This window comes from Mustela erminea, chromosome 10, assembly GCF_009829155.1.
Source record: "Mustela erminea isolate mMusErm1 chromosome 10, mMusErm1.Pri, whole genome shotgun sequence".
Lineage (NCBI taxonomy): Eukaryota > Metazoa > Chordata > Mammalia > Carnivora > Mustelidae > Mustela > Mustela erminea.
In genome coordinates this window covers 73,905,207-73,918,936 of record NC_045623.1, presented here as the reverse complement: position 1 = coordinate 73,918,936, position 13,730 = coordinate 73,905,207, and the positions used below count along the sequence as shown (strand labels likewise).

The 13,730-nt window shown below is 37.1% G+C and overlaps 1 protein-coding gene across 11 annotated transcripts in view; it reads left to right on the top strand.

Annotated features, from left to right (window-relative positions):
• MAST2 (microtubule associated serine/threonine kinase 2) overlaps window positions 1–13,730 on the top strand; it is a 208,289-nt gene that overhangs the window by 99,669 nt on the left and 94,890 nt on the right. Inside the window, exon 1 of one of the 11 annotated variants that reach the window (XM_032361582.1) lies at window positions 11,976–12,270. The exons of 9 other annotated variants lie outside the window; for them this stretch is intronic. In XM_032361582.1, the coding sequence (XP_032217473.1) occupies window positions 12,221–12,270 (50 nt within the window). In that variant the 5' untranslated portion in view covers window positions 11,976–12,220. Of the gene's footprint in view, window positions 1–11,975; window positions 12,271–13,730 lie in introns of those variants that run through there. One more of the 11 variants, XM_032361585.1, reaches the window with a different exon arrangement.

Genomic DNA, 13,730 nt, shown 5'->3' with positions numbered 1-13,730 from the left:
CAAGGATATTAGAGCTAATTCAAAAATATTTTAGCAAAACGTCACTAAGAATAGTTATTTTCAGAGAAGACAGTAAATATAATAGCTGATTTATAAAACATGAACATAATTATTACAGAAGAAAGAATACTGAAATATAGCATATGATAATCTTATGGCATAATGTATATATCAAAACTTTATGAAGGATCTCAAGTAAAAAGATTTAGTGAGTCAGAAATAAGTCCTAGATACCTATATTTTTTAATAAAACTACATTGACCTAGAAGATTCAAATTTTAAAAGTAGGCTTGTTACCAAGTAAGCAGCTTATTTATTTTTAAAAGTTTATTTATTTAAGTAATCTCTACTCTTAGTGTGGGGCTCAAACTGAGATTAAGAGTAGCATGCTCTTCCGACTAAGCCAGCCCAGTGCTCCCCCGCAACAAAGCATTTTAAATAATAAAATGCTAGATTCAAATTTTAAAAGTAAGATTGTAACCTAGTAAGCATTTTAAATAATAACCAAAATTAAGACTGAAAATGGTAAACTCTTATTTCCTAAAATGTGGCAAAACACTATCTGGGGGTGCCTGGGTGGCTCAGTGGGTTAAGCCACTGCCTTTGGCTCAGGTCATGATCTCAAGGTCATGGGATCAAGCCCCACATCGGGTTCTCTGCTCAGTAGGGATACTGCTTCCCCCTCTCTCTCTGCCTGCTGCTCTGCCTACCTGTGATCTCTCTCTCTGTCAAATAAATAAAAATCTTTTTTAAAATATTTTAAAAATAAACAAAACACTATCTGAACTCATAAACAGAAATATTATACATAATGAGGGCATTGGCAGATCTCTGGGAGCTTCCCATAAATTATACAATTTTCTAGTAAATTTATACTAATTTTGCCTGTATGGATTTAAACTAGGGAGGGATGAGTGTCTTTTCCGATTTGAGAAGTTTTCCCATGAAACTCATCAAAAGTAAATATCAAATAAATCTATTTCTAATACCTCTCTAAAAACTTGAAAGAACACTTCGTGGTTTTTCCAGGAATGCTCTGGAATATCTCAAAGATAGTTTTAGTTACTAAAGATATACTGGAATTTTATTGTTTCTTATATCTAGGATCGGATTTTGGGAAGACAAAACTTCAGAGTTGTCAGTGAAATAATTAAGATAGGAGCATTAGTGCTTGAGAAACAATACCTAGTTACTTAAGCAAGGTGACAATAAAACACTTCATTTTTGTTTTGTTTTGTTTTTAAAGATTTTATTTTTTTGTCAGAGAAGTGAGAGAGAGACAGCACAAGCAGGGGGAGTGGCAGCCTGAGGGAGAAGCAGGCTTCCTCCTGAGCAAGGAACCTGATATGGGGCTCCTGAGCCGAAGGCAGATGCCCAACGAATGAGCAACCCAGACACCTCCCAATAAAATACTTTAAAAGGCAAAAGACTTATGCAATCTGAAGAGAAACCAAAGTATGCCCAATAAAATACTTTAAAATAAACATAGAACGGGGCGCCTGGATGGCTCAGTGGGTTAAGGCCTCTGCCATTGGCTTGGGTCATGTTCCCAGCTTACTGGGATGGGCCCCTTTTGAGCTCTCTGCTCAGCGGGGAGCCTACTTTCTCCCCTCTCTCTGCCTGCCTCTCTGCCTACTTGTGATCTCTGTCAAATAAATAAATAAAATCTTAAAATAAAATAAACATAGAAGTTAACAAAATTTGAAGAATCACAGCTTTTTCACGAGGCGCCTTTTGTTTTCTTAAATAATTAAGGACATACTAAGTCAGCATAAAGCAAAGAAAATTATTATAGTAAGACAAGAACTATTTACTATCTGGACATAATACACAGAAAGAAAAGAATAACCTTTAATATTGTAGTTGAAGGCCATAAACTGTAAACCAAGGAGAGTTAGCCCATCAGAACCCAGCAAACTTAGCTAAGATTTTAAGCAGTTCAAAGCTTCTCAGACTCATGGCATGGTATTATAAACCATGGCAAACCAAATTCACATTATAAATTCTGCTCATTCTTTTCTTTCGTATTCTATAACATATTTATACTCTACTTGAGGACAGTTCTTAGGGGGTCATCAAGGTCAGGTTTAAATTTAAAATAATGCTGAAATGATACTGACATGCAGTGCATTTATCATTGCTGTTTTCAAATTAATCAATAAGTAAACATTTAAAAATGTCTCAGACTGTCCAGCCAATCACAGTCAACCCGTAGAACCAAGAGAGTTATTTATTTATTTTTTTTCCAAGAGAGTTAATAATAAATGTTTTGAGGTACTAAGTTTTGGGATTGTTTGTTAAGTAGTGTTTTGGGCTGGATGTTTGTGTCCTCCCAAAGTGCATATGTTGAAGCCTGTTTCCCAATCTTCTGGTATTTGGAGGTGGGGCCTTTGGGAGGTAGTTAGACCACAACAAACAATGTTATTACCCAAAAATATAACTGGTGTCCTTGTGCAGTCAATTCTCATTTCTCCTCTTGGCTCCAAGCAACCACTGATCTGCTTTTTGGCACTATATATTAGTTTGGCCTGTGGCAGAATTTCATACAGTATCTGTTCTTTTGTAATAGGCTTCCTCATGTTTCAGTACTCCTGTTCATTTTTTTTTTTTTTTAAAGAGAGAGAGAATGTGCACATGCTGGGGGTGGGGGAGGGGCAGAGGGAGGGAGAGAATCTTAAGCAACTTCCCCGCCCAGTGCCAGTCCCACACAGGGCTTGATTTCACAACCTGGGCAGAAATCAAGAGTTGGATGCTTAATCGACTGAGCCACCCAGGTGCCCCTGCTCCTGTTCATTTTAATGCTTAGTTTAGTATTTTTCTTGTGTAAATAGACCACTATTTGATGGTTATTTGGGTTGCTTCCTGTTTTTGGATATTATGAATAAAGCTGCTATGATTATTCACATAGAAGTCTTTTTATGGACATACATTTCCAATTTTGCGGGGTTATATACCTGAGAGAGGTCAGGCCATGAAAACAGTATCTTAATTGCTGTTTCCACCAGTGGGAGTAACTTAGCCATAAACAAACTTAAAACAATACCTGACTGTATAGAGGAAAAATAAATTTATAAAGGTAGAGTCAGCAAACTTCAGATAGCCACTTCAGATTTACCTCTGGAAGTCAAGAAAAGACATTCCTGGGCAGCCCCCATGAGATATACTTACCTCTGTGGCTCTGTGAGGTGAATCCATTGGGCATTTTGGTGGAGGACTTCCAGTACTTTTTAACAGGTAATTTTCTAAAAAAGATAAAATCATGGCTCTTATCAATGAAAATGAAATGAAACATTTAAAGATATAAAATGAAAACATTTAAAGATTAAAAAAACCCTCATCATTAACAAGTGAACCACTCCGATGTTTTACCAGTATCAATTTTTTTCCATTATCAATTTTTATGATTGAAAGTTAACAAAATATTAAGGATCATAATTTAATTAATGTTGTCACCATCTAGGTATTCATCTGTTTGAGCAATAAAGTGACAGCAAACAATTATTTATTATTGTTATTGAATGTTCTATACTTTTCCTTGCCTTTATTTCAGCAAAATCATTGTTATAATTAAGATTTCTAAAAATAAATGGTCTTGGGGTACCTGGGTGACTCAGTTGGTTAAGCATCTGCCTTCAGCTCAGGTCATGATCCCAGGGTCCTGGGATCGAGCCCCCGCATCTGGCTCCCTGATCAGCGGAGATCCTGCTTCTCCCTCCCCCTGACCCTGCCTGCGCTCCCCTACTTGTGCTCTCCCTCTCTCAAATAAATAAATAAAATCTTTAAAAAATATGGTGTTATCTTTATGCCAATTATATCTCAAGAAAAGTGGGAGAAAATAATGTTAAATAATTCATTAATATTTCATCTTATATATTGAAATTATATTTTGAATATATGATACTCAAAATATATTAAAATTTTTAAAAATTGTGTTATTTTGACAGTATTGTATGAAATTAACAAACTTACTTGAGCCATTTTTTTTTCTTACATTATTTTTAAAAAGTTATGTTCTCATTAAAGGGCATTCTGCTGCCATGATTTCACACATCGAACTTTGTAATGGAGTTTGATAAATTTACTGTTTTAATATCATCTTATAAGTTGTTATCTCTGTTACTACAATGTCACCGTTTCTTAAAAGCATTGTCTAAGGCCATGTAACAGTTCTTAGAATCTTTCATCATTTCACTGCTGGGATGTTATAAAGAAAAGCAAAAGTAGCGGCATGTTCATGAAAAATCTTAATCTGTGATGGCCTCAAAGTAGTCTGTAGAAATCAGTTTGAGATTATTTGGTGGTAAATCTTCTTCATGGTCATGTATGGTGAACATAATGTAAGGTGGCTCCTATGCAGTCCTCCTTCTCTTGGTGTTCATGCTTTTGTATATTCCTCCTCCTCTTGAGAGTGGACAGTACCTGTAGTTTGCTTCTAACCAATGGAACATAGTACAAGTGATGAGATATTGCTCCTGTGACTATATTATGGTATATAAGACTTCGCCTAGTTAGCGGACTCCCCATAGAGACCATACTGGTTTGAGAAAATAAGCAGCAGCCTGTTGGGAAATAATACAACCCAGGTGATGCTGTGATTATAGCCTTGTGAGACCCTAAGCAGAGGACCCAGCTAGGCTGTGCTTGAATTTTTGACTCACAGAAACTGTGAACTAATCAGTGTTTATTTTAAGTAGCTACATTTGAAGGAATTTGTTACTCAGTAGAAAATGAATATGTGATGCAGATGTACTTTTCACATTTTCTTTTATTTCCTTATATCGCAATGTCACTTTCCTTGTATTTGCTATATGGAAATTCCTCTGATTAAAATTTTTTTTAGTCTTTTAAAAAGTGAAAGAACCCAACTGCCAAACAGATTTCTTTTGTTTTTGTCCTCCTTCATCAAATGATAAATGTTAAGTGTATGTGTAAGTTTATTTAAAAAAAAAAAAATCACATAATTCTTTTTTTTTCTTTTAAAGTCCTGTGAGGTTGGTTTCCTTTCAAAGATTTTATGTATTTAGTTGAGAGAACATGAGAGAGGAGAAGGTCAGCTGGGAGCCTGGTGTGGGACTCGATCCCAGGACTCCAGGATCATGACCTGAGCCGAAGGCAGTAGTTTAACCAACCGAGACACCCAGGCACCCCAAATCACATAATTCTTCAATATGGTTGTGCCATTTTATACTCCCACTAGTGATACTGAGAATTCTAGTTGACCCACATCCATGCTAAAACTTGTTATGGTCAAACTTTAAATTTTAGCCATTCTAGTGGGTGGGTGGTGGTATTGCATTGTAGTTTTAACTTACATTTACCAGATGAAAAATGATGTTGAGCATGTTTTTCATATATTTATTAGCTATTTGTATATCTTCTTTTGTGAAATGTGTGTTCAAATCTTTTGCTCACTTAAAAAAATAAATAGTTTATTATTATATAGTTGTAAGAGATGTTTATATATTCCAGATACAGATTTTTTTTTGTCAGATGTGTTGTGACTATTTTCCCCTAGTCTATGGCTTACCTTTTCCTTTGGAAGTACATGGAATAGTATCTTTTAAAAAGCATAAGGTTTTAGTTTTGATGTTCAGTTGTGAGTTTTTATTTTTTATTATTTATTAATTATATATATATATTTTAAAGATTTTATTTATTTATTTGACAGAGAGAGATCACAGGTAGATGGAGAGGCAGGCAGAGAGAGAGAGAGGGAAGCAGGCTCCCTGCTGAGCAGAGAGCCCGATGCGGGACTCGATCCCAGGACCCTGAGATCATGACCTGAGCCGAAGGCAGCGGCTTAACCCACTGAGCCACCCAGGCGCCCTATTAATTATATATTTTAAAAAGATTTTTATTTATTTATTTGACAGAGAGAGAGAACACAAGTAGGCAGAGAGACAGGCAGAGGGGGGGCGGGAAGCAGGCTCCCAGCTGAGCAGAGAGCCTGATGTGGGGCTCCATCCCAGGACCCTGAGATCATGACCTGAGCTAAAGGCAGGTGCCCCAAGTTTTTATTTTTTACTGTGAGTTCGATTTGTGAGTATTTATCCTCCATCCAAGAAATCCTTGCCTATCCTGAGATCATGCAGATTTTCTCCAGTGTTTTGTTCTAGAAGTTTTGTTCTAGAAGCTTTTATGTTTGGGTCTTAACTCTTTTTGAATTAATTTTTTTAAGTTTTAAAAATTGTGATAAGATACATATAACATAAAAATTTGCCATTGAATTGTATACAATTTAATGGCATTAAGTTCATTCACAATGTTGTGCAACCATCACCACTATATTTCTAAACTTTTTTATCATTCTAAGTAGAAACTTTGTAACCTTTAAGCAGTAATTCCGCATTGTCTCCTTTTCCTAGCCTCTGGTATCTCTATTCTACTTTCTGTCTGATGTATTTGCCTATTGCCTCTATTTCATGTGAGTAGAGCCACACTATATTTGCCTTTTTGTCTGGCTTCTGTCACTTAGTATATTTCATATTGTCTGTATCTTAAGTTTTGATAAGATATTTTATAAACTTTTAAAAAAGATTTTATTTTATTTTTTAAAAAAGATTTTATTTATTCATTTGACAGAGAGAGCACACAAGCAGAGGGAGCAGCAGAGGGAGAGGGAGAAGCAGACTCGCCGCTGAGCAGGGAGCCAGACATAGGGCTTTATCCCAGGACCCTGGGATCATGGCCTGAGCCAAAGACAGATGATTAACTGACTGAACTACCCAGGCACCCCAGTTTTATTTATTTGAGAGAGAGAAATAGAATGAGTTGGGGGGGGGCAAGGGAGAGAATCCCAAGCACACGCCACATTTAGCACAGAGCCCATCTTGGGGCTTAGTCTTAAGGACCCTGAGATCATGACCTGAGCCAAAACCAAGAATAGGATGCTTAACCACCTAAGCCACCCAGGCACCACTGAATTTTTTTTTGTAAGTTATCCATCTTAAATATTACTGGCATAGGTTGTTCATGGCATTCTCATTCTTTTATTGCCTGTTGAAGTATTGCAATAACCCATCTTTTATTCCTAAGAACAGTAATTTGAAACCCTGCGATTCACAGACCTGTACCCCTGGGGATAAAAATATATGTTTATAAAAAATAAAAAATTAAAAAAAAAAAAAGAACGGTAATTGTGTTTTCTTTCCTTTGCTTCTTGATTCGTCTTACTAGGATTTTTTTTTTCTTTTAAGTAAACTGTACACCCAACATGGGGCTTGAACTCATGACCCTGATATCAAGAGTTGAATGCTGTGCCAGTTGAGCCAGCCAAATGTCCCTGTCTTACAAAGATTTTTATTAATTTTATTAATAGTTTCAAAGAACCCACTTTTGGCTTTGTTCATTTTTTCCTATTTTCTGTCATTGATTTCTTCTTCTTTTTATTTTATTTAAAAAAAAAAATTTTTTTTTTTTAAAGATTTTCTTTTTAAAAACATGTGCTTAAACCATCAAGGCAGCTTCTAGAGTTTGTGACCATGCTCTTCTATCCTCCTTCCCTTTTTTTAATTGAAGTATAGTTGACAGTGTTTCAGTCATTGATTTCTGTTTTTGCTTTATGTATTCTTGTATTTTGAATTTGCTTTTTTCAGTTTTTAACGTAGAGGCATAAGTTAGTGATTTTTAGATCTTCTTTTTATTTTATTTTATTTTTTTAATTTATTTGACAGACAGAGATCACAAGTAGGCAGAGAGACAGGTAGAGAGAGAGAGAGAGAGGAGGAGGAGGAGGAAGCAGGCTACCTGCTGAGAAGAGCCCGATGCGGGGCTCGATTTCAGGACCCTGGGATCATGACCGGAGGCGAAGGCAGAGGCTTTAACCCACTGAGCCACCCAGGCACCCCAGATCTTCCTTTTTTAACGTAAACATTTAAAGTTATAAATTTCCATTTAAGCACTCCTTTAGCTGCATACTCTAAGGTTTGATATGTTGTATATTAATTTATGAATCTAAATTATTTCCTAATTTCCTGTGTCATTTTGTCTTTCACCTATAGATTATTTAGAAGTGTGACTTAATTTTCAAGTGTTGAGGAATTGTGTAGGCTTTTTTAAAAAATTGCAATTGATTTTGAGTTCTGTCGTGTTCAGTTAACATTACTTTATAAGATTTCAGTCTTTTGAAATTTCTTGAGACTTCTTTTGTGTCCTAGTTTGTGGTCTTTCTTTTTTTTAATTTATTTTTATTTATTTATTTATTTTTATTTTTTTATTTTTTATTTTTTTTAAAGATTTTATTTATTTATTTGTCATAGAGAAGCGAGAGCAAGCACAGGCAGACAGAGTGGCAGGCAGAGGCAGAGGGAGAAGCAGGCTCCCCGCCAAGCAAGGAGCCCGATGTGGGACTCCATCTCAGGACGCTGGGATCATGACCTGAGCCGAAGGCAGCTGCTTAACCAACTGAGCCACCCAGGCATCCCAATGTGGTCTTTCTTGATGAACGTTCAATGTGTGTGTGATTAGCTGCCCTGAACTCTTACCTGTGCCTTCTCAGTTTAGTGGAACTACTGTCTTTTGCTTGCACTATAGCTCTCTGTGCCACTGTAAGAAAATTGTTCCCAAGCAGAGGGTAGGGACAACTGGGATGCTTCTGCATTTGAGTTTCCCTTTTTTCTAGGTTTGCATTTTTGTATTGCCTTTTCCCAGTGCCTGAAAACTACTGCCTCAAATATTTTGTCTGGTTTTATGGGGGTTTGTAGTAGAATGGTTAGTTTTGTTTCCATAACTGTGTCATAGTTGCAGGTGAAAATTTGACAATTTTAATGCCTAAAATTGAGAGTTTTTTCTTCATTTTCTCGTAAGTCAGAACCTGTATTTCGTTTCAAGTTAATGATGTTCTCATTTCTTCTTCCTCATTTTCCTCTTCAAGTAACTCAGTAATATATATAATGAAGTTGTTTAACATGAGTTTTGTTTCTGTTATGATGTATAGAACTTAGTCATATTTATATTTTTAAAAAGTTAGGTGTGATTTTTTTTCCTTCGCTTTATCATCAGTAAAATTAATAATTTCATTTAAGTCTTTATTCTTGTCAGTGACCACTCGTTTCATCATTTTTTATCCAGCTTAAATGTTTAGCCATTTTAGCGACAAATTTCCGTATAATTTACATTAAACCTATAAATATTTCTTTGTCTTCTGTGATTACTTCACCGTTAAGCCACAAGAGAAAAAAAAAAAACACCTTTTCATTTGGCTAAATATTGGATAGATAATATTATTTTAAGAACAATTATACCTGCTTTCTATACTGACAAATTAACTATTTACTTGATTTCTTTCTGTTCTAATCCATGGTTTGAAAGATATCCATCATTTAACCAGTATCCACCATTTGGCTCAGTACTCAGTAACAGAGCACATGGCAGCTGAGGAACATTTTGCCTAACCCACTGAGCCACCCAGGTGCCCATTAATTTAGCTTAATTTTTTTAAGATTTTTTTTAAGACTTTTATTTGTTTATTTGACAGAGATCACAAGTAGGCAGAGAGACAGGCAGAGAGGTGGGGGCAGGGGGAAGCAGGCCTCCCGCTGAGCAGAGAGCCCGATGTGGGGCTGGATCCCAGGACCCCAGGATCATGACCCAGTTTTAACCCACTGAGCTACCCAGGCACCCCAAGATTTTTTTATTTTAGAGAGAGAGTACATGAGCAGGGGGCAGGTCAGAGAGAGAGAGAGAGAACCCTAAGCAGACTCCCAACTGACTGCAGAGCCCTGAGGCACCTGGGTGGCTCAGTGGGTTAGGCCTCCTGTCTCAGGTTGTGATTCCAGGGTTTTGGGATCGAGGCCTGCATCAGGTTCTCTACTCAGTGGGGAGCCTACTTCCCCCTCTCTTTCTGCTTGCTTCTCTGCCTGCTTGTGATCTCTGTCAAATAAATAAGTAAATCTTTAAAAAAATTTTAAGCTAAATTTTAAAATTTTGTCATTTTTAGATAAATCTAAGTATGTATTTTTAGAAAAAACTTTTCAGCCTTAGAATTAACTGTACAATCAATTGTCATATGAAAAATTAGTCTATGGCTTTACATATGTTATGTGTAGACCTGCACAAAAATAAATTTACTAGTACTATGAATTAATTCGACAAAATGATTTGCTATTGTCAGAATCTTCTGCTGAAAGGTATTTATAGCACAGAGGTTTATAACATTGATTCTAGAGATTACTTCAGTTCACCAACTTGGCTGAGCACAGGAATACTTCTGGCTAGCATAATTCATCTATAGGATAACTAGGTGCAGATATATCGAGGAAAGGTATTTTCCCCTTTAACACCCCTTTAAAGATTTTAACCTCTTTGTGTGTGTGTGTTTTTTAACAATGGGAATAATAATAGCACACGTATCATAGGACTGTGATGATGAGGACTACCTCGGTATTATGTGTAGAGTGCTTAGAATAAAATCCAGTACATAATAAGTCCTTGTAAATACTTACTTGTACTTACTTATTTGTAAATACTTAGTTGTAGTTGTTACTTGTAATTGTTTCATAAAACAATTCTTACTGTGTGAAGTACTCTGATATTTTCTGTTCTATTTCATTCTCTTTCCCTTTTAAGAAAGTGTTTGTCCTGACTTTTAAATTGATTTTATGAGTTACTAAATAGTTGTGACCTGCAGTTGAAAAAATATTGGCTGGGATAGGAATTAATTGTTTGGCTGTTACTCTAGAAAAACAGTTTGACGTACTTTGTCATGTCAGTAAATTAGAGGAGCCCTTCAGAGTTGGCAGGGGCTCTTAAGCAGGGGACCAAGACTTCTACTTACTCTGGTTCGCCTAGCTCCACCGGATCACTTGGCTTTCTTTAGGCCAGGCTGTTTTTGTCAGATGGTTTCTTGTTTGTTGGGGCTTATCTCCTCTTCTACATTGGATCCAGCTCCTGGAGGGCAAGAACTATAATAATTGCTAACACTTTTGGGGTGTCTGGGTGGCTCAATCGGTTAAGCATCTGCCTTTGGCTCAGGTTATAATCCCAGGGTTTTGGGATTGAGCCTCGTGTGGTATTGGGCTCCTTGCTCAGTGGGGAGCCTGCTTCTCCCTCTGCCTGCCACTCGCACTGCTTGTGCTTTTTCTCTCTCACTATCTCTGTCTGTTAAATAAGTAAATGAAATCTTTTTGGAAAAAAAAAAAAAAGCTAACACTTCTATAGCACTTCCTCTTTGCTAGGTACTTTTCCGCTTTTCATATATTAATCTTCACCACAACCTATTTATTAGGCACCTGAAGTTATTTTCATTCTACAGATGGGGAAAACAAAGCATGCAGAAGTTAGTTAGCTTACCCTTCATTAGAGTTCTTCTGTAGCTTACCATAATGTCTTGTGTAACATCTGCCATACAGATGATTTCATTAATAGTTACTGACAAGTTAAACCAAATAGTTTCTGGGTTTATTTTCTTAGCTTTCTTTTGGCTTTTCTCACCACAAGTTTATTCAAGTGATTAGAGAGTAATAGAAATTGAATTAGCAGTAGAATTTGAATTAAAAATGATGCTGAACTTTGTCAAAGGAAGGAATTCAGAATTTATTTAAATTGGTCAAATTCAGAATTTGAATAATGGCTCTGCTTTGAGCCCTAACATTAAGACTGTCATCCTCCACCTGACATGGGTTTGAGAATGAATAAGTCACAGAAATGCCCACCTATTCTTAGCTCCTTAATTTACCGATTTGGGATCTTAGTGTGCTTTCTTCCAGTCCCATGCCCACTGCAACAGCTGTTCTATACTGGCCCACGCCTCCAGAGTAAATGGTATTTCTGTCACAGTGTGAGTTTTCAAGTTGGTATGTACAATTTTTGCCAGAGTCTTCACTGCTACCAGGCCTCAGGGTTGGAGGTTGCAACTGACTTGAGGGGGAGGGAGTTTGGTGCTTGTCACTGAGGAGGAACAAGGTGCTCTCTGACGCTCTGATTTGTTACAGGCTGAGTGTGAATGATGTCAGGCAGATCAGAGGACAGCTGATTCATTTGGGATCTGGGACTCCTCACTGTGGCTCACTGCTGCCTCCTGGTCTCTTAGGTCTTTTGCAGAGGGGGTGGGAGGGAATTCTGAATATTATGTTTTTGAAGAACAGTGCTTTAATTTTTCTCTTAAGTTTGGGGAGCCTTTGTAAGTTTTCTTTGGCTTATAGACCGCATACCCCTTGTGTGAGAGAACTTCCTGCCAAGACTCCCGAGTGTGAGAGGGCAAAAGCTTTGAGTAGCCAGGAAAATGATGAAACGGAGGAGAGAGAGACTGGGAGCACCATGTCTGCGGATTCAGTAAGGAGGCTGGGGTCTCTTGAGTGGAAAATGGTAGATGTCGGAAAAGAACTAATGCCAACTAACACACTTTCATTTGCTTGAATAAAGACTCTGCTTTGGAGATGCCTGTCAGAAAGAGGGCTTAGCTGGCGTCACAAATTCAAGGTCAAAACACTGGTCCCCGGCAGGGGCCTATGGGCTTTCTAATTGTGAAAATTGAGTTAGATGCCATTTTAGGGGTGCTTAGGTACCTGGGAAACTGGGTTAACAATGAAGATCTTTTTTTCCTGTCCTGAAAGCAGTTGTGTATTTAAACTTAGTGTTGAAGCTGCGAATACAAGCCCCAAGAATGTGAGAAACAAATGGAAATGAAAGTATCTTCTTGGACTAGAGAGGGTGTTGTATTTCTGCCCCGGGCCTGTCAGCTCAGGACCTCAGATCTGCCCTTGCAGATTCAAGCCTGAGTCCTTTAGGGTGTGACCTGAATTTTATTTCTGTGTTGGCCAATAGAGAAATAAAATAGAAAAAAATAGAAAAATACTTAGATAAGGATTTCATAGCTGGGGAATGGAAGAAGGCTTCCATGTCAGGTTAGCTTTTCCAGCAGCTTCTCAGGCTTATTTAATGAGGAAGGGCGCATTGATCAGCAAAGTAGGGAACCAGGGAAAGAAGTGTCCTAGAATCCATTCTACTTCAGTAATCTGTCTTGAACTGTCTTTGCAAGACTCACAGAGTGGAGGACATGCCCTTCAGACTTTATTCCCGTGAATATTAGAGTTTACCTGGAGATAGCATGGTATGCTTGACTAGACACACGTACTTCTTCAGTGGGCTTCCCTTGGGTCACTGCTCTTCTGTGTTAGTGGATGCTCATTGATTAAATTAATGGTTGTACCAGACCTTGGAAGACTGTAGTTGTTTGAAGCATATAATTGGAAATACTGGCGTATGTTTATTCTCCTACTAAGACTAAAAGTTAAAGACTATAAAAAGAAGCTTCATGAACTAAAGTGTCATTTAAAGTGAAGAGGATTTGTTAGCGAAATTGTAAATTTTTAAAATTAAGCTTGTAGTGTAAGAGAACGTAAGTGGTCAAAATCATTCTCTCCAAATGTTGGTGCACTATGGTTGGTAATCGTTGTGTCTGTTTTAGTGACGTTGAATTTAGCTTAGGAAAATTCCCCCTGCGGAACTAGTAAGTAGTTTATAAATCACCTTTGCTTTTTCAAACATTCCTTTTTAAACTCTAGCCTCATTGTATAACCAGTTTGCAGAGTGGCAATTACTAGCAAATAGAGAATGAGATATATTCTTATAGATTTATAATCTTAATTATATAGGCATCAAAATGGCTAAGACTCATTTTAAGTGTTAGGATTTGAGACTCCAAAATTTTGTATAAGCAATATTATTTAGGTTAATAAGAACTGTCTTATGGTATATTCTATTTAGCTCTAGCTTATATATACTAGGGAGCT